The sequence below is a fragment of the Ovis aries genome, chromosome 15 (assembly GCF_016772045.2).
Source record: "Ovis aries strain OAR_USU_Benz2616 breed Rambouillet chromosome 15, ARS-UI_Ramb_v3.0, whole genome shotgun sequence".
Lineage (NCBI taxonomy): Eukaryota > Metazoa > Chordata > Mammalia > Artiodactyla > Bovidae > Ovis > Ovis aries.
In genome coordinates this window covers 30,534,736-30,557,226 of record NC_056068.1, presented here as the reverse complement: position 1 = coordinate 30,557,226, position 22,491 = coordinate 30,534,736, and the positions used below count along the sequence as shown (strand labels likewise).

Below are 22,491 nucleotides of genomic sequence, written 5' to 3'. Positions count from 1 at the left end.
AGTTCTGACTATCTGTGGATTTTCATGATTTAAAGCTTCTTCTCTAGAATGGCAGAGTAAACACAACTGATGTCGCAAGGGCAACATGGCCTGTGAGTGTCCCAGCGACTTTCTCCACCTGGGCCATTATGCAAAGCCTTGCTCTCCAGGCCCTTCTCACAGATGTCAGGGGCATGGGGCCGGGTGACCATGGACAGAGGGTGCCCACTCATGCACCTTTGCTGAAACGGAGGCCCAGCCTCCTCTGGCTTCCCTTTATAATTTGTTGTCATTACTTGATACATGAAAGGCTCCTCCCCAAGGTCTTCTAATTTTTTAGGAAATAGAATCCTCATTTCCTCTCAGTCTGAGCTATGGAGGGGACTCCTGGGGCCCCCACTTTCTGCTGGCCACACACTCAGGCCCAAAGTGGGCAGCATGATCAGAGGAGCTGAAGGAGCATGCGGGCAGACGTGTCAGGTTCCAATAAAAAGAGACTAGGGACTCGGGCCCTGGCCTGGAATGGGGTCAAAGGGCCAGGTTCCCCAGCCCAGTCTCCATTCATCATCCCTTGACCCTGGAAAACAATAAAAATCCAACTTGAAAGGAAAAACTCTGTTAAGGAAATCCAGTGTCTGGGCACAGATCAGAGAAGTACCTTGGCTGCTATTTTTCTATTAGCACTTTCTTGTGCTGAACGGGATCACATAGACTCCCGGTGCTGCACTCACCACTGACAGGTGAGGAAACTGAGTCCCAGACAGGATGAGTGATGAGCTAAAGGCCACACAGGTAACGCATGGCAAGGCAGGAACAGAACCCCAGCTCCGATGCTCGAACTTGCCTTCTGACCACAGTCGAGGGGTTCCCTAAAGGTCTCCTCCAGACCAGCCCCCAGCCTACTCCTCCCCCAGTCCTGAGAGGGGAAGAGGTTTAAGGTTGGTAAGAGACACTGCATAGATGCAGTGGGGCCCTGGGCTTCACACAGGCACACAGATGTCCTTTGTGTGGCTCAGAAGGGCATGTGTGCGCTGGGAAAACTTAGATGGAAGAGGCTATCTCACATTTGTAGAACAGCTCACACTTCCTTCAGTTGCCACAGATACACTCCCGCCTCACAACTCGTTTTACAGATAAGGAAACTGAGGCTGGGTCACGGAGCCCAGCCTGGAGGGATGGAAATCTGATCTCTCAGCTCTGGAGGCAGGGCCCATGGCTGGCTGGCGAGCATGGGCCTTGGGAACTTGAGCTGGGTTTGTTCCTTTCTGGGCAGTACGCTTTCGTTTCCCATCCTTAAGAGAGCCTCGCCTGCCTGTGAGGTCTACAGGGCCAGGGATTCCAGAACTCCTACTTCATCAGTGAGGAAACTTGAGGCTCAGAGACAGCGAGGCCTGTTAATGTCCTCTGCAACCAGACACCATGCCCGTGCGCTCACCCTGTGCCATGCCTCTTCCTCCCCTTCTGGGGCCCCTGTTCCAAGCGTTGTAGCGGCCACTTCTGAGGGACAGGTGATGGGGAGAGATGAGGCTTTGTCCAAAGAAACAATAAAAAAACGAAGGACAGAGGACTACCTCTAGGGTAGGGAAAGGCTTCTAAAGAAACAGGGATCTCAATCCTCTGCTGTGACCTTGGGAAAGTCATTCCCCTTTTTCTGACCCCAGTCTCTTTCCCCATAAAGTACGAGAATAGAACTAGACCAGAGAATTTTTCAAACATTTTGGCAAGAGAACACTGTTTTCAAATAACAGGGATTAATTAATAGTTGGCATTTATTGAGCATTTACTATGCGCCAAGCTTTGTATTAAACATTTTATATACAAGACAGCATTTAATCCTCACCATCACCCTATGAGTAGGTGCTCTTATTATCCCATTTCACAGATGAGGAAAACCAAGGCTCAGAGAGGCTAATCAACCTGGCCCAAGGTTACCGGTTAGTAATTTGTCAAGTAGAAACTCAAGCCCACAATCTGTCCACCAGCCAAGAATGGCTACACCACAGTTTTTATATTATCTATCTCCAAATGAAAACACATAATGGAATTGCTGCAGAAACCTGAGAAGGAAAAAAGACCTTTAGATTTTCAGAACTATAAACATCTTCTAGTCTCCTTGAAATCTGTCCAATCTCTAAGCACCGGGTGCGGGGAGGAGGGGTCTTGGCACTAGCTCTTCCCCCTCCTTCCAGTCATTTCTGGATTGCCTTATGTCAGTTTGTTTGAGGGCCCTTCGTTGATGCATGATTCCCATTCCCAAGCACAGGTGGCTGTGACAGTGTGTGGGCCACGAGTGAATGAATTCACAGGTAGGTCCATTCAGGAGACAGCCCATATTCCTAACAGAGGGTCCCTCGATTGGGTCACTGCTCCATCGTGTGGACAGTTTGTCCTTCTGATACTAACACTGGCAAATAGCATTCCTGTATTGCATTACTGTACGACAGGCTCCGCTCTAGCGGCTTCCCTGTTAGCTCAGGTGGTAAAGAATCCATCTGGAATGCAGGAGACCCCAGCTCAATTCCTGGGTCAGGAAGATCTGCTGGAGAAGGGATAGGCTACCCACTCCAGTATTCTTGGGTTTCCCTTGTGGCTCAGCTGGTAAAGAACTGTTTGCAATGTGGGAGACCAGGGTTCGATCCCTGGGTTGGGAAGATCCCCTGGAGAAGGGAAAAGCTACCTACTCCAGTATTCTGGCCTAGAGAATTCCAAGGACTGTACAGTCCATGGGGTTGCAAAGAGTCAGACATGACTGAGCAACTTTCACTCAGGCTCTACTCTGAGTGCTTTACAGATGCTGGCTTATTCAATCTTCACTGGAACCCTATGGACCCGTCTCTACTATTACCCCTGTTTCACAGTCTAGGAAACTGAGCTGAGACATTAAGAAACCAACCCAAGGTCCTATAACTAGTAAGTAGAGAAGGTGGGATTCAAATACAGACTCTGGCTCCAAAGTCACTGCATTTATGGCCTGCACCTTGGTAAGCTGGGGGACAGGGCTGCTGTTCCTAACACATTAGAGGAACTAGGGGTGCAGCAACTCACACCTTACAAATAACGACCGGTGAGCACATAGGATCAGCATGTGCTCACAGACTTCAGCATCTTGGAGCCGGAAGTGATCTCAGAGACCCTCAAGTTCAGATCCTTCGTCCAGTGCACAAACCCAGGGCCTGGAGATGGAGGTGATTTTTTGGCACAGGTTCATGGCAGAGATGACTCCAGAATGCCTGTCTCCTCACATCTCCTCAGCCGGACAAGGAGGTGCAGACTGCTTCTCCAGTTTCACTGATACAAAAACTGAGATGACCAGTCTGTTGTCAGCAGAGGGTGGTAGGCCTGAGCCCAGAACTAGAACTCATTAACTCACTCAATGGTTTTTAAGAATCCAAGCATCTTTTAGGTCCCTGGGAGGTAAACTGAGTCTGGGACAGGAGGGGTAAAGACCTAGCCTTCTCCTGGGAGGCCAAGGCCACTAATACCCCACCCACCCAACCACCCTCAGCCTCCAGGGGCCTGTGGTGAGGGGATGAGGGGACGGAGACAGGGGTGGGAGAGGCCAGCCCAGAGCAGCCACCTCCCTTTGATATCTTGGAGCCCTGAGCAGACGCTTCCCAGCTGGCTTAACCCCTTTTGTCCGCGTTTCCCTCCTCAAGAAAACCTTAATCATCCTCATTTGAATTTCAAATAACCTCTCCCCTCTCCCCCTCCTGGCTCCAACAGGCTTTGAGGCAGGGATATGGAAATCCACCCTGCAGTATGGAAATCATTGCCCTATGCAAATCAGGCACCAGTCCCCATCGTCATGGCAACCATTGGGTTTCCTCTCCTTTGGGTGACACCTCTCTGGGCTCCCCGGCTTAGGGTTTTTTTTGTTCCTCTCCCCAGTCCAAGTAGGTGGGGTGGGCAAGCCCCCTGCCTACCAAGTAGGCATCACTGCAGCCACCACAGGCAAGTGGGGCGCCCCTCACCGAGGTGCCCAAAGAGTTCCCAGACCTACCAGGCCACCTGCCTGCTTCTCTAGTACAAATCTGGACCCTGCACACCCAAGCGAGGCCCACTGCTGTTTTTTTCCCCAGGTTGGCCTAATTTAAGGATGGGCTGGGTGGTGAAAGTTCTGGAGTCTGGAGGACACAGCGATGCTCCTAGAGGGGGTGACAGGACAGGACAGACCCGGGGGGTTTCGGCCACGCATCTCCAGTGGTAGGAGATGGAAAGCAGGGCATATGTAAAATGCCATGCAAATTAACACCTATTATTTTTTGAGTCAACAGCACTACTGCTTTTTTGGGAGATGCCCGCAGCCCTGTTTCCCACGTTCCTGGCTTGGCACAAAGGCCTGCCCTCCCTGAGTCTCCCAGGGCTCTGCTGCTACCCAAGTCGTGCATGCTAAGTTGCTTCAGTCGTGTCCGACTCTGTGTGACCCCATGGACTAGGCTCCTCTGCCCACGGGATTCTCCAGGCAAGAATACTAGAGTGCGTTGCCATGCCCTCCTCCAGGGGATCTTTCCGAAGCAGGGCTGGAACCTGGGTCTCCTGCATTGGCAGGCAGATTCTTTACCATCTGAGCCACTAGGGAAGTCCTCAAGCCCTAAGACAACTCTAATTTGGCTGCTCATTTCTCTGCAAATTCCTTTCCCACTTGCTGAGCACTTTTGCACACCAGGTGTTCACTGCCCTAATTGTTTCTTGAGGAGCAAAGTGGCCCCAAGAGACCAAAAGAATCTACTCACAGCTTGAGAAGTGAGGCTGCAGTTTGGGTGCCTTAATGCAGGGATCCAACCCAGAAGCTACAGTGTTGAGTTGAGCCTCTGGACACTGCTCAGGAGTATGTGTGTGTCTGTGTGTCTGTGTGTCTGTGTGCCTGTGGTGTCATTCCACCCCTGACAGCAAAGGACTGCCTGGACCTACCTCTCCTGCTGGATCTCCCTATCACTGCCCCCACGACACCCACAGTGGGAGCAGGAGGGATGCTCAGAAGCCCATAAAATATATCCACTGCCCATGGGAGGGCATTCTTGGACACATCCTTATCCTCTAAGGCAGGGCACCTCCAAATGCGGTCCCACAGCCAGGCTGGTCTGACTTGTTCATTGAGGTCTGAGACCAGATGCATCCAAACACAGAGAGTCAGAATTTAGACATGCTTATAGCACCCAGAGCACATGATTAGTGAGCACTCTCTGTGGACGTGGTGTAGACCAGATTGGGTCCTATTAAATGTGTATGGTGGGTATAAGCTTCCTTACCAGTCACAGATGGTGGGACTGCAGACTGGTCTGTGACTGACCAGAAATAAAATGACTGGTCTTGCAACCCACATTATTTAAGAAGCAGTGCCCTAAGGAATGACCACTGATAAAACCAGGATGATAAAAGACAACGTCCTGACGGCCCCCCACGTGGCCACCTCACTTTACTCCCTCTTAGATTGAAGAGAAAAGGAGGTCCAAGCGTTTCAGGGCTGCTTGGGCAGGGAGAGCAGTTGGGCAGGGAGAGGGGTACATCCTTCAAGGGACCCCAGAATGGAAGAGGGACAGGACTGGCCCAGCCACCTATCATCTGAGCAGCATGGCTCTGCCCTGGAGGGTTGGATTTGGGACTAGACTGTGAGAAGGTGTCTGTGAGCTGTGCAGCACAGGTGTGAGCTGCTGGAGTAGCTGTTTTATTTGCTGAGGTTCTCTGTGTGCTGGAGGCAGATACCTCCCGACACCACAGGCTGCTCTCCTGAGGTCTCCAGCACACATGGCCACACTAGGAAGCCTGGATGGTGAATGAGTACCTCCTAATCTCCCAGCCACAGAAACTGGCAACACGGTGAGACAGAAGCCACTTGTGGAAGGCCAGAACAAAAGGCAAGGGGCTTTTACTGCAGCAAGCGTGTCGTAGGCAAGAGATAAGGACTTTCAGACACTGAGAATTGCATCCAGTAAGGACAGGTGGCCAAGAGAAATGGTGGGGTTAGCTTTTCTTAAGGATGGATGATAAATGGGAAAACAGCTCTAAGAACAACAGATTCTTTCATTTTCCAGGGACAGATTTGAAATGTCTGCAAAGGAAGAGTGAGGCATGACTGAGATTCCCTCTCAGAATCCTGGCCTCCCCAAGAATTTGTCAGTTCCCCCTGGACATCTGCAGAGGCCATGACTTCCTTTTTCTCCTCCAGAGAGGTAAGGGACAGAGTAGGTTCAGACTAAAGCACAGGACCAGAGTGTCTGGGCTTGAGTCCTAGAGCCCACCTGGCCCATTCCCTTCACTTTATTCCTGCAGCCAGCCCTCTCCTCCCCATACTGTGACAAGGAAACTCAGGTCTAGGGCACCAGCAGACTGGTCCCACACTGCTAAGTGGCAGAGCTTTATCTTGTCTCATGAATGTTTCTGATAATTATCAACCTAATGATGGATTATATTTGTATGGTGACAGACACTTTGCAAAGTGCTTTCACATCTACTCTGTCATTTACTCATAAAAGATGTGCATGTGAGTGTGTGTGTCTTTACCCTCATGCCTCATTAGGAAGAGCTATCAAGAGGAGACTCTTGCGCACCTTCCCCCAAGTCTCACCTCACCCCAGGTACTTCCTAGACCCCAGATGTCCTCTGTGTCATTGAAAGAATAGTTTTATTGCATAAACATTTGGGTTAAAAACCATACACATCTCCAGAGTCTTCTGCCTGTTTCTGCCTGGAAGTGTATCTCTTGGTTGCAATAAGCTGTAGTTTCTTTATCCTCAGACTTTTTCTTGGGGACGCAGTGGGGTGGAGACAGTGAGGTCCCAGGAATAAACAAATTGAGATGGGGTTTTTCATCCTGAATCAGGTTCCTCATTCTTTCTTTGGGCCTTTATGAGAATCACTAACCTCTCCAGGCTCCCCTATATAATTGTGTCCATTGCTTCTTAAAACCATGCAGATGTCAGATTTAACATAACTAATGAGGGCCAGCAGTGGCCACAGGACTAGAAAAGGTCCATTTTCATTCCAATCCCAAAGAAAGGCAATGCCAAAGAATGTTCAAACTACCGCACAGTTGCACTCATCTCACACACTAGCAAAGTAATGCTCAAAATTCTCCAAGCCAGGCTTCAACAGTACGTGAACCAGGAAATCCCAGATGTTCAAGCTGGATTTAGAAAAGGCAGAGGAACTAGAGATCAAATTGCCAACATCTGCTGGATCATCGAAAAAGCAAGAGAGTTCCAGAAAAACATCTACTTCCGCTTTATTGACTATGTCAAAGCCTTTGACTGTGTGGATCACAACAAACTGTGGAAAATTCTTCCAGCCAGGAGAAATATCAATAACCTCAGATATGCAGATGGCACCACCCTTATGGCAGAAAGTGAAGAGGAACTAAAGAGCCTCTTGATGAAAGTGAAAGAGGAGAGTGAAAAAGTTGGCTTAAGACTCAACATTCAGAAAACTAAGATCATGGCATCTGATCCCATCGCTTCATGGCAAATGGATGGGGAAACAATGGAAACAGTGAAAGACTTTATTTTGGGGGGCTCCAAAATCACTGCAGATGGTGACTGCAGCCATGAAATTAAAAGACGCTTGCTCCTTTGAAGGAAAGCTATGATCAACCTAGACAGCATACTAAAAAGCAGAGACATTACTTTGCCAACAAAGATCCATCTAGTCAAATCTATGGTTTTTCGAGTAGTTACATATGGATGTGAGAGCTGGACTATAAAGAAAGCTCAGTGCAAAAGAATTGATGCTTTTGAACTGTGGTGTTTGAGAAGACTCTTGAGAGTCTCTTGGACAGCAAGGAGATCCAACCAGTCTATCCTAAAGGAAATCAATCCTGAATATTCATTGGAAGGACTGATGCTGAAGCTGAAACGCCAATAATTTGGCCACCTAATGTGAAGAACTGACTCACTATAAAGACCCTGATGTTGGGAAAGATTGAAGGTGGGAGGAGAAGGGGTCGACAGAGGATGAGCTGGTTGGATGGCATCACCGACTCGATGGACATGAGTTTGAGTAAGCTCCGGGAGTTGGTGCTGGACAGAGAAGCCTGGCGTGCTGCAGTCCATGGGGTCGCAGAGTCGGACACGACTGAGCGACTGAACTGAACTGAACTGGATGAGAACCTACTGTGTGGCACAGGGAACTTTACTCAGTGCTCTGTGGTGACCTAAATGGGAGAGAAATCCAAAGAAGAGGGGATATATGTATGTGTATAGCAGAACAGCGGAAACAAACACTACATTGTAAAGCAACTATACTCCAATACAAATTAATTGTTTAAAAAAAAAAAGTTTCCAGATTTAAGTGAGGAGAGATTTTCTGCAAAGGGACCCCACACAGCTAACTTGCCCGGCTGGTCCTTCTGGAGAATGAGACACAGTGAGCAGTTTTACCGCACAGATAAGTGACTGAAGCAGAGAAGGGCAACAGGAAGGCATGACTGATGGAGTCCAGTCCCTGCCCCCTTTACTTCCTGTTCCCCTGCTCCTCCCCGTGGGCTCCCCTCACAGAGTCCTTCCTTTCCGGATCTCTGAGCAGGACAGAGTGCCGAGGCATTTGCTCCACTGTCGTCTGGGCCTGCAATCCCCTCACCCCGCTGATGGCAGCTGAGCCTGCAGACTGCGAGTAGCTGGGGCCAGTACGTTGGTGAGGCTGGATGAGAGAAGAGAGGAGACACTTTTCTCTGAGGCCAGATCCTCAGCCTCTGCACTTCACCAAAGGGAGTGAGTGGACTCCAGCTCTTTCTCTCTCTTTCCCAGCAAGCGCCTTTTGGCAGCAGACAAGGCTTCCGCCTCTTGGAAGAGACTGCTCCCCGCCCCCCAACCCCCGGCCCGGCCCGCGCTTGGCTCCCCTCTGGCCCTTTTGGCTGGAGCCACCCGCCATCTCTGATGCTGCCTCTGTCTTGTGTCATCTGTTTCTTGTTCCCCGTGAAGGTCTCCAGTCTTCCCACCACCTTCTTTAGGTGAAAAGACACTAGAAAGAGAGCCGAAAGCAAGGAGCCCACGAGCGGCTACTGCTGAAGTCCGCACACCCTAGAGCCTGCGCTCTGCAGCAAGGGGAGCCACCGCGATGAGAAGGCCACACATCACAACCAGAGTGTGGTTCCTGCTCTCCACAGCCAGGGAAAAGCCTTGCAGCAACGAAGACCCAGCACAGTCAAAAATAACTAAGTAAATAAAATTATTTTTTTTAAAAAAAAAAGGTCACTAGAAAGATCCAGGTTTAATTTTGTCACTTGCTAGATTCAGAATCTTGGGGAAATTTGCTAACCAGCCTCAATTTCCCCATCAGCAAAGTGGGACGGTGCCATCTAGCTGCATAGAACTGTTGTAAAGGCCAAATGCTTTGTTCAAAAGTGCTCTTGGCAGACACAAGTTGGCCCTGTTATCCACTCCACCGTGACGTCCTGGAGAAAAGCTCCTTGAAGACAGGGACTGTTTCTTCATCTTTCTGAACCCAGGTTCTGACACAAGGGGACCTGCCAGCAAGGTCAGAGGAGAGATCGGAGCCTGAACTCAGCAAGGCAGCTGGAGGAGTCGGAGGAGAGTGGACCGAGAGTGGATGTAGGGGCTGAGGCAGGTGATCGGGTGGACAGGCAGGTCGGGCCTGAGGAGGCCCACACACAAACGCCCCACGTGGGTGTGCGAACCGATGAATGAGAGTTTTGAAAAGCAGAGCTGCGTACACATCTTTTAAAATCCAGCCCTTAAAGATTATCCAGCCCCAAACCCTCCTTTGTTGTTGTTATTTAGCTGCTCAGTCATGTCTGACTTTTTGCAACCCCGTGGACTGTACCCTGCTAGGCTCCGCTGTCCATGGAATTTCCTAGGCAAGAATACTGCAGTGAGTTGTCTTTTCCTACTCCAGGGGATCTTCCCATCCCAAGGATCAACAACTCTCCTCACCTGTCTCCTGATTCTTTACACTGAGAAGCCCCCAAATCCTCTTTAATGGGGTGGAAAATCAACATCCAGGTAGGGAACACTTGCCCAGTAATCTGCAGGGAGTTAATAGCCTGAGTCAGGCAGGCCCGAGTTTGATTCCTGGTTAGAAACTGTGAGATCCTGAGCTAGTTAATTTCTCATTCTGAGTCACAATTTCCTCACTGATAAAAACGTGGATTGTAAGAATGAAATGAGGTGATGTAGTTACAGCTGGCTCCATGGGCCTGGGTATGGGAAGGAAGCTCCATGGATGTGACTGGTCTTTATCTTCCTCTTCCCAAGACCACCCCATCTGTCCTCCCCTTTGTTGGAAGCTACATCATGACCAGTGTGGTCAAAAGTCATAGGGTCAGCTGCGTGGGTGCTTGGGGCTGGTCAGTTACAGAGCCGGGGGCTTTTGAAGTGTGGGTAAGCTTATTTTCTTATCAACCACTCAAGTGAGAACAGAAAAAAAAAAAAAAATATGTATATAATGTCAGCTTAAGAACGAAGGAAAAGTTAAAACAGGGATTCAAAGGAGGGATTCAGAAAAGTTTAGAAGTCTAGAAACAGCTTTGGAGAAGGCAACAGCAACCCACTCCAGTATTTCTTGCCTGGGAAAATCCCCTGGACAGAGGAGACTAGTGGGCCATGGGGTCACAAAGAGTCAGACACGACTGAGCGACGAAACAGCAACAATAGAAACAGCTCGATTCCAGTCTTCTGGGCGGCGTGGAAACAGCACTGGACAGGGGATCGGGAGCTTTCTCTGATCCTTCATGCTGTCATTAAGACTCTGAATTTACCTCTGTCTGCCCAGATGGCAGGAAAGGGAAGGATGAGTGGCCTTGCCAGGTCTCTACCAGCCAGGGAGGTCTGCGTCTGGACCCGAGAACGCTCTCCTTTGTCAGTCTGGCCAGTGTGAATGGGAAATTCACTTCCCTTTCTCAGCTCCCACCGTGTGCCCCTCGGGGATTTCACACAACACCGAGGGTGTTCTCTGGGAGCTGGGGCTTTCTAGGTCACCCTTGTTTATAGTTCCTTTAAAACCCAGAGACAAACTACCCCTTAATTCATGCACTGCCTGGAAGGGTAATCCGCCTTTCAAAAATCCAAAGGAAGCCATTAAACCAGGTTGGTAACCACTGTGACTCACCATGAGCTTTCCTTCATAAAAAATGAGTCAGAACGACTTTCCAGGAAGTTTGGTTACTTTAATTAGCTACCTCTTTTTTTCTTGCCCTTAAAAACATACCGTAATTTGACAATCACCCAAGTATGGATACTACCAGCTACCAAGCTGAGCCCCTAAAAGTGAAGGATCTGGGGGTACAGGTGTTCCAGACAACATGGACTAAAGGGTCTCCTTGGAGTGTAGGACCCATACAGAATTCTTCCCTGAGTGGTGGAAGAAAGGAGCAAAATCAATATCTAGGGTTGACCCTCGAGGCCTGAGTGAAGGGGTGACGGCACTCTAGCTACCTGCAGCCCCAAAACACTTAGCAGAAAGGTTAGTTCTGTACATTGCCTCTTTTTCCTTTTTTTTGCCCAGGCTCGTGGCATGTGGGATCTTAGTTCCCCCACCAAAGATTGAACCCATGCTTCTTGCAGAGTCCCAACCACTGACTACCAGGGAAGACCCCAGAATCACAAAACCTTAATGATGCCATTCAAGCAAATGATGGCCACAGCTGTCATAACTGTGCTAATGGCTTTAAACATCCCAGCTCTCAACCTACTCTCTAAGGATGGACATTAATTGTCCCCTTTAAAAGGGATGAACTGGGACTTCCCTGATGGTCCAGTGGCTAAAACTCCATGTTCCCAACGCAGGGGGCCTGGGTTCAATCCCTAACAAGGGAACTAGATCCCACATGCTGCAACTAATCAATAATCAACTAATCAACTACGTGCAGCCAAATCAATAGACAAAAATAAATTTAAAAAAAGAGAAAAAGATGAGATTAAATTAACTTATCAGATCACACAGCCAGTAAGCAGCAAAGCTGTTTTCTTTACCCTACATCTGTTTGATTCTAAATCCATACTCTTCAAAGGTCATCTGTTTCTGCCTCTTGGGGAAGCAAAGTGGTCTAAGGTCACATTTTGAACTGACAGTCTCTGGGATGACAGTTGTATTTGAAAGATCCAGTTTATGTTCAGATTCTTGGACCTACAACCTAGTCTGTGCGAGCTCTTACACTCCCAGACAGGAGGCCAGAACTGTAGAGATGGCCTGTTAAAAAATAAACCTTCCTGACCCCACTCAGTCGTGTCTGACTCTTTGGGACACTATGGGCTGTAGCCTGCCAGGCTCTTCTGTCCACGGAATTATCCTGGCAAGAATATTGGAGTGTGTTGCCATTCCCTTCTCAGGGGATCTTCCTGACCAGGAATCAATTGAACTGTAGCTCCTGCATTGGCAGGTGGATTCTTTACTTCCCTGGTGGCTCAGCAGTAAAGAATTTACCTTCCATGCAGGAGACTTGGGTTTGATCTCTGGGTCGGGAAGATCCCCTAGAAAAGGAAATGGCAACCCACTCCAGTATCCTTGCCTGGGAAATCCCGTGGACAGAGAAGCCTGGCGGGCTACAGTCCATGGGATCGCAAAGAGTCGGACACGACTGAGCAACTAAACAACCAATCCCTACTCAGGATCTGAACTCCCTCCATCTCCTGGCTCACTTTTCAGGGTTTTATTATAGGTCCTTCTCACTCCCGACATAGGCACCTTGACTTGGTCCCATAACTAATAACAGAGCACCAGAGCTAGCCTGCTAAGTTCACTCTTCCACCCATATGGACACTCTCTTAACTGTGTCCTCACATACCTGGGACAATATACTTGGCCTGGATGAACAGAGTTGGCTCCAGCCAGCCTGCTACAGGGGAAGGGTGACCCAGCTTCCCTGAAACAAGGCTTCTGGACTCTCCTTTTTCTAGGGAAGAGTTCAGAACAGAGACAGGCCTGATACTCTTCAGGAGAACTGATTTGAAAGCCTTGCTTGAGTTCTGGAGATAAAAGGTAATTTTCTTCACAACTGGGAAGAACAGATGCCCCACTCCATAGACCCTATAGTAACACATTCTCAGCTAATAAATCAATTGGCAAATGTTTGCAACTGGCCCACCCTCTCCTAACTTAACTGTCCCCAGACACAAAGCAAAATATAAAACCTGAGCCACCACCTGTGCAGACACAGCATCAATACTAAACTGGGGGGGGGGGGGCGGGCAGGAAAGTTTATGGTAAATATATCCTACAGATGCCTCCACAAGACCCCTAGTTTTCTTGTCACTGATTCGGAGCCTTTTAGCTTTAAGAATGGAACTAGACTGGGACTTCCCTGGTGGTCTAGTAGTTAGGAATCTGCCTTCTAATGCAGGGGATGTGGGTTCCATCTCTGGTCTGGGAACTAAGATCCCATATGCCACAAGGCAACTAAGCCAGCCCGCCTACCGTACAGAACCCATGGGATCCTATGTACCACAACTAAGATCCAGTGAAGCCAAATAAATAAATACTAAAGAAAAAAAAAAAAAAAGAATGGAATGAGACTGCACCTGAAGACTTAGGAAAAGATTTTAGCTCTGGGGGACATTGATTCTCTTCCACTTCTCATTTTTACACCTCTAATGATCTAGATGAAAGACTAATTGAGGTCTTGTTGGGATGCTATTAAAGTTATTTGGTGGTGTTACAATTTATACTCATCTTTCTTTAAGTTCTTTTTAATTATATGGAGCTTTCAAAGTAAGGATGACAGAGTTAAAAGCAGGGAGCTATGAAACTTTCTTCTCAATTCTTTTCTGTTCTCTTTCTCTCATTCACAAAGCAAAATCATCTCCAGGCACTAAGCCTTCCTTTCTGGGTCTATTTACCACCCACATGCATGTAATTTGGAAGACGAACACTTGTACATGGGCCTCTTTGGTTAGATCCTTGAGTAGGATTATTGAGAAATCTGGGGTTAAAAGGCCTTAGTTCCCATTTACCAAAGACAGGTTCTGCTTCCGTCAGCCAGTAGCAGCTGGGAACACAGCCTGCTGTTTCTAGGGGTCTTGGAATGGCAAATGAAGAAGTGAATCTCAGAACTTTCCTGGGGGTCCAGTGGTTTGATAGCAAGCTTCCACAGCAGAGAGTGCGGGTTCGATCCCTGGTAAGGGGACTAATAATCCCATATGCTGCATGGTGCAGCCACAAAAAAAGGGGGGCAGGGGAGAAGGAGAAGTGAATCTCTTCCCTAACTTGTTTGTTTCTAAGGATCTAAGGCCCTTTCCTAGCCTAGTTCCAGAGACTTCGTTCTACTGTAGACCAGTGTTTACTGTTCAAAGGCTCCAGGATCATACCCACATCTCTAGGGAACGTCTTCACTTCCTGACTCAGCCTTTGGGTCTGATTGGCTGAAAGACCAAGCCAGAAAGGATACATGAAACGAATAAGAGATTCATTATTCCATGAATTGCAGTATCCCCCGCCCTTGCTTTTCTGTTTCTGTCCCCAGAAGAGAAGACCCTTACCTGTCTCCACCTGGCTGAGAGCACTTTGAGCATCTGTAGAATCTGCTACGTCCCCACTCATCTTTATATCTGCAGGGAAAACACAACTGACTTTAATAACAGGTCACAATTTTTCTTGCTCTGACATATGCGGCTGTAACTAAACAGTGAAGATGAATGTGTAATTACAACAATCATCAGACTTTCAAATTCCTGATTCCTGAACATACAACTATTAGAATATTCATAAGCTTGGGGGCACATATACTCTTCTCTCAGGCTAGCCTCCTTTCCCCCCTTTTCCGGGCCACTATAGGGTCTCTCCCACTTTGTATCATTCATTGCCACTACTTTCCATCGCCAGGCTCAGCTGGTAAAAATTTAAACAAGGGGAAGGGTACAACAGGGTGGGTGGAGCATGGGGGAGAATGCCTCCCATTCTTCATCCTCATTTCATCTGGGATCTGGAGAATGCAAGCAATTTTTAAAGTAGCATAAGAAATCCATCTCCCATCCTGCCCCCCACCCCCACCAAAATAACTCTAACCTGGGAGGTAAGAGTACACTTGAACCAAGGCCTGCCCTTCTCCTCTTTCTCTCCCAGTCCTGCCTCTGTTCTCTGTCTGATTCTCAGAGGTCAGCCCACTGTCTAGGGATCAAACCCTAGTATCTGTGTGGCCCTCTGTGGGGATCCTTACCTTCTCTCCTACTCCTTCAACATTTTCAGTTCTTAGTAAGAGAGGGGTGGTGAGTGGGTCAGTGCCCTGCAGCAAGAAGACCTACACAAGACCCCCTGTCTCAGTCCCCAAGTGCTGCTGGTCTGGCCTGTCTGCCCTGCTTCATTTCAATAAACTACACATTTATCCACAACAGACAGCTGCCACTACCTAAGAGGCCCCTAAGTCTCCTCCAGGGTGTGCAGAGAGAAGGAAAGATGTCACTTTGAACTAACTCTTTTTCTCTAGACTCCTCTCTTTATTAAACCACTCAAATACTGAAGCCCTTAAAGACAGAGGAATATTTTATTCAAATTGGGTTGACTCCCCACACACTCACCCACCCACCTTACCCCCACCCTCTTCTCTGGGGCAGCATTTTAACTCTTTCAAATCTGATAAAGTCTGGGTGAGCCAATTTGCATATCCAGCTCCCCAGCCAATGTCGGGTAAGCAGGCCATCTTCATTTGCATCAGGTAATCAGGCAGTTGGCAGTCTGTATGCCTGAGGTCTGGAGAGGATCAGGATGAGGGAGAAGGGTGGACCTCCCCCCCGGGGGAAAAGTGGGAAGAAACTCATTTATTTATTTAGTTTATGGCACTGACGTGTGTGGCTCTGGCAGAGATTTAAATTGTGGTCCCAGGGGTAGCAGTGACTGCAATGCAGAAGGGGTGACTGTCACAAAAGGCAAGACAGAGATGGGGAGTCCCAAGGCTCTCCAGACCTTGGAACACTCCAGCAGCAGGGGAGGGGGTAAGCAACCTTAGGAGCTGCTGTAGTTTGAGGAGTATTTTTGAGATCAGCCTAAGTGACCACTCCCAGATAAATACGTGGAGCTCCGTATAGCCTGCCTCAGACATCCACGCTGTCCTGTGTGGTGGTTACAGACGTCTAGGGGAAACCCTGCAACCACACCCGCCACCCCTCTCAGCGCATGACACTTGAGAAAGCATTTCGTGAGCCTAACCAAAGTCCTTCCTGCTGCAGTTTGAAACTTTCCGTACAGTCTGTCATGCATCAGCATAACAGGGTGGGCCACCTGGACATACCTGCAAAGGACTTGTGCTAGTCCTCACTTTCTGCTCCAGTGGGAAAACAGGCTTTGCTTTGTCCCACCAATGAAGTCCCACCCTTGAGCTGGGCATTGCCTACCACAGACAGGCTCAGTCACACTCCTCCATAGGGATTCTCAACAGTGCTGAGAAAAAGCCAGAGAGTGATGGGGGGGGGCGGGGGGGGGGGGGGGGTGTTGTGAGTTCTCACCCTCATTGGGCTTTTAAACCTGCTTTAGCAGTCCTGGGAATTCAGAGCACAGATTTTGACAGCAGACAGACAGACCTGGATTTAATCCCAGTGTCATCCTAACTAGCAGGGGGAACCCTGGCCACACATGTGAACCTGTTTTCTCAGCTAAAAAAGAAAAGAATGATACTTCCCAGAATTATTGTGATGAGCAAGTAAGATATTGAATGGAAACAGCCTGGCACAGCACTTGGCACAAAGAAAGCATATGATAAATGAATGAACTAACCAGATGCTTAGGCTTCGATGGGGGTCCCCTTCTCCCATTACAATAAACAGCTTTGGTTTTCTGTCTCAGCACTATCGTAATTTGTCCTTTACCTGGGAAGGCATCTGCATTCTCCAAATTCTGACTTCATTAGAAAAATGCTCATGGGGACAGGAAGAGCTAAGTAGTAGTAAGGCTGGGATGATAACCAAGTATTCTGAATCAACTTATTTCAAACTTCTGATGTTTGAGAAGGGTAACTTTTTAGCTCAAGCGTAATTTTATGCCTATAACGCAGACTCTCCTCCAAAACCCATTCCTTGCACCATCTTTAAATCTATCCAAAAGCCATCTCTCTGAACTTTTAAGTTAGCATAAAAGGTAGTCCTAATCATATCGAAAAAAAACTTTTGAAGGAGTCAAAGGCTCCACACTCTACCAGGACATCTCCTTGTTCAACGTACCCATCATGGGAGCAACACTGTGATACTTGGGGATCAGACAGAGCTGTGGGTCTGCATGGAGGGGCAGGCTGAGATGATCTGTAAAAGCTCTTCAGTGCCATAGGATGCTAAGATCCTGAGAACCTGTTCCTGTCAGGTAGGAGGTTGAGGCTGATGGGCGGAACGAGCTCTTGGGTCTCAGCCTAAAAATGGGCCAACACCGAAACTCCCCGAGAGGCCGTAACCCTTTGCCTGTCGGACAACACTTGCCGGAGGTGAGTGGGGGAGGTGTGGGGTGGGGCCAGGCTTCTCTGCTGTTCTTATCTCAGTTGGCACTGAGTAGGCTTCTTCCATCACTCCCTTCCCTGGGGAGGCTCAGCTGCTCTGTGTAAGAACCCAGATACCAGACAGCCCCTCATCTGCCTCACTGGCGCCATCATTCTCTGAAGCTGGGGCAAGGTGTTGGCTGCCGGCCTTGCCCTCCTGATGCCTTGGCATGACCCAGGAGCAGCCCCTCCTGACACACTGGTGAACCAGGATGTGTTTGTGAACCTGTAGGAGCAGAGTCCAAGGGGCAGCACTTCCGCAGGCTGCAGGCTGAGTGCCCGCAATGTCCTGGACCTCCCAGACTCAGGCAACACTGGGAAAGCAAAAGGCCCACTCCCCGCTCTCCTACGGTCCATCTTCAACTCTTTGGAAGGGACTGGAGCTCCTCCTGACTTCTCCTTCCCACACCCACTGCTGGAGGCACTTCTCCCAGAGGCAGTTCAAGGAGCCCACTCATCCTACTTCTAAGCTAACCATGTTTCCAACTCTTCTGTGGAGGAGACAACTTTTGCCTTTACTTCAAGAGAAATGCACATCCTCTCATGAGACCTTCCAACCCTGGGGTCCCGAGCCATAACTGGTATCAGTCTGTGAGACTTGAATCTTCTTTCCCAACCCTGATGGGGAACAGCTCACAGTGAGGAAAGGGGCAGAACAAGAGGTGCCCTGGGACTAACTGAGTGTCCCCCTTAGGCTCAATTCCACTGTCTCCTCTGTCTCTTCTGCCTGAGATTTTTGATTTTTTTTTTTTCCTCTGGCTACACTGGTCTTTGTTGCTGTACATCAAATTTCTCTAGTTTCGGAAAGTGGGTACTGCTCTCTAGTTGCCGGGTGTGCAGGCTTCTCGTTGTGGTGGCTTCTCTTGTTGAGGAGCACAGGCTCTAAGGTGAGTGGGCTTCAGTGGTTGGGTGCACGAGTTTAGTTGCCCTGAGGCATGTGGGATCTTCGTGGATCAGGTATCAAATCCCTGTCCCCTGCACTGGCAGGCAGGTTCTTAACTGCACCCCCAGGGAAGCCCTCTGTCTGACTCTTGTCTACCCCTCCACCTGTTTGGGGCCTGGGAGGGAGGAGCCCCTCTTTGGCTGGGGTGCCCCTGTGTCTGGTGACCTCATGCATGCTCGGGTGTTTGTGCTGAAGGAGAGGCACTCTACAAAATACAAAGTGCTGAGGCCCCAGGCAGACCTGGATCATGGCTGGCACCCAGGTTATCAGAGAGAAAAGATGGGCTGGCACAGGGGCTGACATGCTCGCGGAGCTGCTGAGTGGGGGACTTCAGGGTAGCCCACACCCTACTTTGTGTACTCCCACCCCTCCTCCACACCCCACCCCAAACTTTTGTAGCAAATCAGTGGAGGAGGAATCCACAAGGGCTCAGACTGGGAATTCAAAGGGCAAGTGCTGTTTATAAAGTATCCACAGGACACAGGATCACTAGGAGGCGAAAAATAGGGTTCAAAAGAGACCAGATTTCAGGATTTTCCTGGTGGTCTAGTGGTTAAGAATCTGTCTTGCCAGCCTGGATGGGAGGGGAGGAATGGATATATGTATGTATGGCTGAACCTCTGCTGTCCACCTGAAACTATCAAACATTTTTAATTGTCTATACTCCTCTCTCTCTGTCTCTCTCTCTATATATATAAAAGAATCCACCTTGCAATGCAGGGGGCACGGGTTCAACCCCTGGTCAGGGAACTAAGATCCCACATGCCGTGGAGCAATTAAGCCTGCACATCACAACTAGAGAGTTCACGCTCTGCAATGAAAAACCCTGAGTGCCACGACTAATACCCGACTCAGCCAAATAAATATATAAATAATTTTTAAAATGAGAGAGAGAGAGACCAAATTTCCGCAAAGAGGATCCTGAACTGAGAGACCCTAGAGAGGGGCCCACAAGGAGACACTCCATAGACGGACCCTCCCTCAGAGACCCCACAGCAAGGCCCTCAATGAAAGACCCTAAAAAGATGACCTTGGAGTAAGAAGCCCACTGAGAAGACGCAGCAAAGGGAACCCTCAAATGGAGACCCAGTCAGAGAGGCTTCACAGAAAGTCCCAAACTGAGCGGTCCCTTTGAGGTGCTGTCAAAGGGGAACCGGACACCACAGAGGGGCCAAGAAACCTCACAGAGAGGCTGCACAGCCCCAAGGGGAGACAGGCTGAAGAAGTGGGCTGGGGAGAGGCAGCAAGCAGTTGTAGAGAGATGACTCAGGTTGCCCACACCGGGTAGACACAGACCCCACCTGAGGAGGCAGCGCCCCTCAGGTTTAGCTTAATCACCCCCTCGGTGTCTGCCTGCAGGGGACAGGGCTGGGGGAGGTGCTGGGCTTCTGATAAGCATCAGCCTGGAGCTTTCTCCCAGGCCAGGCAAGGAGGGCTCGGCCTTCTCACCTCAGCCTCACCCTCTAGAGCTCTTGGCAAGATCCTCTTCACCCTCAGGAGGCCTCCCTGCTGGGTTGCAGGGTCCCCCCTCCTCCCACTTCCCCCAGAGAAGGAGCCTCCAGAAGACAACGAGGTGGAAAACCCCCAGGAAGTCTCTGATCTTCCTGAGGTCTTGCTCCCCATGTGTGCCGAGCCCTTCTTGGTGGGAAGTGGAGGAACGAGAGCCCAGGATCGGCTCCTGGCCACGTCCAGCTCTGTACAGGATCTGGAAATGGACTTTCCCCAGACATTGGATGATACCCAGTTGGATGGCTCCTTCCGCCTCACTGAGCCCTTCCTGGCACATCCTAGCACCCAGGGATCCACTCAGAGTTAACACCTCACTGTCAGCTGGCTTTCTCTTAGCCTCATCAGGACTATGTCTGGGGAAAATGGGGTCCCGGGGTCTCCCCCGTGCATCCACTGCTGCTTGATTTCAGGACTGGCTGCTCCAGGAAGGGCCAACAAAACTCTCCAGCCTGCCCTGCTCCTTGGGTTGGGTCTTGAGAATTGCTTCCTCCATTCTTCCTCCAGAAAGAAGAGCAGGTAACAAAATTCCACCAACAGCCCTGAAGTCCTTAATAAAGGCCATGCATTGGGTGCTGCCCCCTTTGAGAGGCAAGTCGCTGTTTTGAAATGGCTAAACCAGGCTCAGCTGTCTTCACCTGGAGTCCTTCTCTGCTCAGGCCCTCAGACCTCCAGAAGGCCGACTCCAACGCCAAGTCCAGCCTCTGGTATTACGAGCCCCTGTCCTCCCCTGGATGGGGAAGGAGGGATCAGCAGGGTGAATGGAGAGGCCCCTGGTTCACTCCATGCTCACAGACCTTTCATGCAGGGAAAACTGACTCCCAGAAGAGTATTTCTATGGCCTAGGTTCCCACCCCTGGGGAGAGGAGAGCTTGGAATCTAAATCTATGGGACATGGAACAAAGAACAAAGGAATTGGGTACCCCTGGGTCTCACCGCCACACACCCACTGCTGATGGATCTCTCATGTCCCCTCTCAGACAGAGAGATGGAAGGACTTCCCACAGGCCCCTGAGCAGGCTACTCCTCCGGTGAGGTCCCACAGAGCTCCAGCCCAGCCCCTGCACATGGACTCCCCAACCCCACTGTGCACCAGCCTGTAACACCATCTAGACCCACAGAGCTGGGGAGCAGGCACACTTTCATCCATGGGGTCTGCCCCACCTCCTCTCCCAACATACCTGAGGACAGGTAGACTCCCCTCTGATATTCACCAGAGGTACTTCCCTAAGCCCTAATATACGTGCGGCGTAGCATCTGCCCCGGTTGTGCCTCTGTAAATGCCCAGTTCTGTCCGCTTCTCCTAGGCACCCCTAGTCGGCACAAATGTCCATTTGGTCTCCACTTCATATAAATGCCGGGGACACCAAACACCAACATGTGGATACAAGTACTTCCCTCACTTCTGCACTCCCAGGTCCACACCCGTGGTTAAGCCAGTGAGCCACCCTTCTGCAGTACGTGAACAGGGCAACTTCCCCGAGCCTAGGACAGCCCAGCATGCCCAGGTCCCACATAGCTGTGGCTCTCGGGGTGCTGCGAGCCCTCAGAAACCCTGCCACCCCCACGCTGCAGCCTCCACCTGCATTCTTCCCCCAAGTCCCCCAGACCTTCCTGGCGCCCGCCCGCCCCGGGTGACTCGCTGTCCACACCGCCCTCACCTGGCCGCAGGGGAGCAACACCCCCGAGAGCGGCGCCCCTGTCCTTCGCCCCTTCCCGCACGCAGGGACACCTGTCAGAGCTCGCGCCCTCAGCCCCTCACCTGGGTGCATGGGTTCCAGATTCACCATCCTGCCCCAGGCGGGGCCAAAGCCAGCGCCCCCCCAGGCCCCTCGCGTCTGCCCCAGCCGGGCCCCGGGGGAAGCCAGGGTCTCCTGCCTCCCGCCCCCGGCCGCCACCGCCGCGGGAGCCGCCGCCGGAGCCGTCGCCGCCGCCGTCGCGCGCTCCGCTGCTCGCTCGCGGCCGCCCGGGCAGCACTCGGCGCGGCGGGATTGCCACACTCCCCAGGTGAGCACGCCGCGCGGCGGGCGGGGGCCGCGGGCCACGCCCCCTGGCAGGGCCCCCGCGCCTGGCCCCGGGCCCAGGCAAAGCAGCGATTTGCATTCGGGGAGCCGGGGGCCGGCGGAGGGGGCAGTCCGTGCTGCCGGGGCGGGTCCCGACCCCGCGGAACACCTGTCCGCCCCAGACCGGCCGGCGGCCTCTCCCCACCGCGCCCGGCCCGCGGCGACCCAGGCTCCCGGTCCGGCTCGCCCTACTGAAGAACCCCAGCTTTCCTCTGGATAGATGCCCCAGCTCTTCGAGGAGTTCTGGAGTGTCTGGAGAAGCCACGAGAGTGTGCTGGAAAGAATCTAGAGTTGGAATTCTACCTCTCAGCCGCTTGCCGGCTGTGTAACAGGAGAGGAGGCTCATCACCTCCCTGAACTCAGTTTACTCATCCATAAAATGGGACAGGTGCTAATCTTAACTGCATCTAATGATAGGAACTTAGCAGGTGGCCAAGCTCACCTAAGTCCCCATGCATCCTCATCTCCTCCTGGGACCTGGATGGGGCCCAGCTAATTATCTCGTTTTCTAGGTGAAGATTCTGTCTCTTGCCTGCTCTATCAGGTTCCAGGTTGCTGTGAGGCTCTTTGAGGGAATGATGTGAAAGTTATTTATTGAGTGA

General features: G+C 50.6%; 1 protein-coding gene across 3 annotated transcripts in view; it reads right to left on the bottom strand.

Moving 5' to 3' along the window:
- The window catches only part of POU2F3 (POU class 2 homeobox 3), an 89,102-nt gene extending 67,340 nt beyond the window's left edge, over positions 1-21,762 (bottom strand). For all 3 annotated transcript variants that reach the window (XM_015100962.4, XM_042232994.2, XM_042232993.2), the window contains exons 1-2: positions 21,589-21,762; positions 14,403-14,471 (exon numbers count right to left, since the gene is read on the bottom strand). In XM_015100962.4, the coding sequence (XP_014956448.1) occupies positions 14,403-14,471; positions 21,589-21,616 (97 nt within the window). In that variant the 5' untranslated portion in view covers positions 21,617-21,762. The remainder of the gene's footprint in view (positions 1-14,402; positions 14,472-21,588) is intronic.
- Between the last annotated feature and the right edge of the window lie 729 nt (positions 21,763-22,491).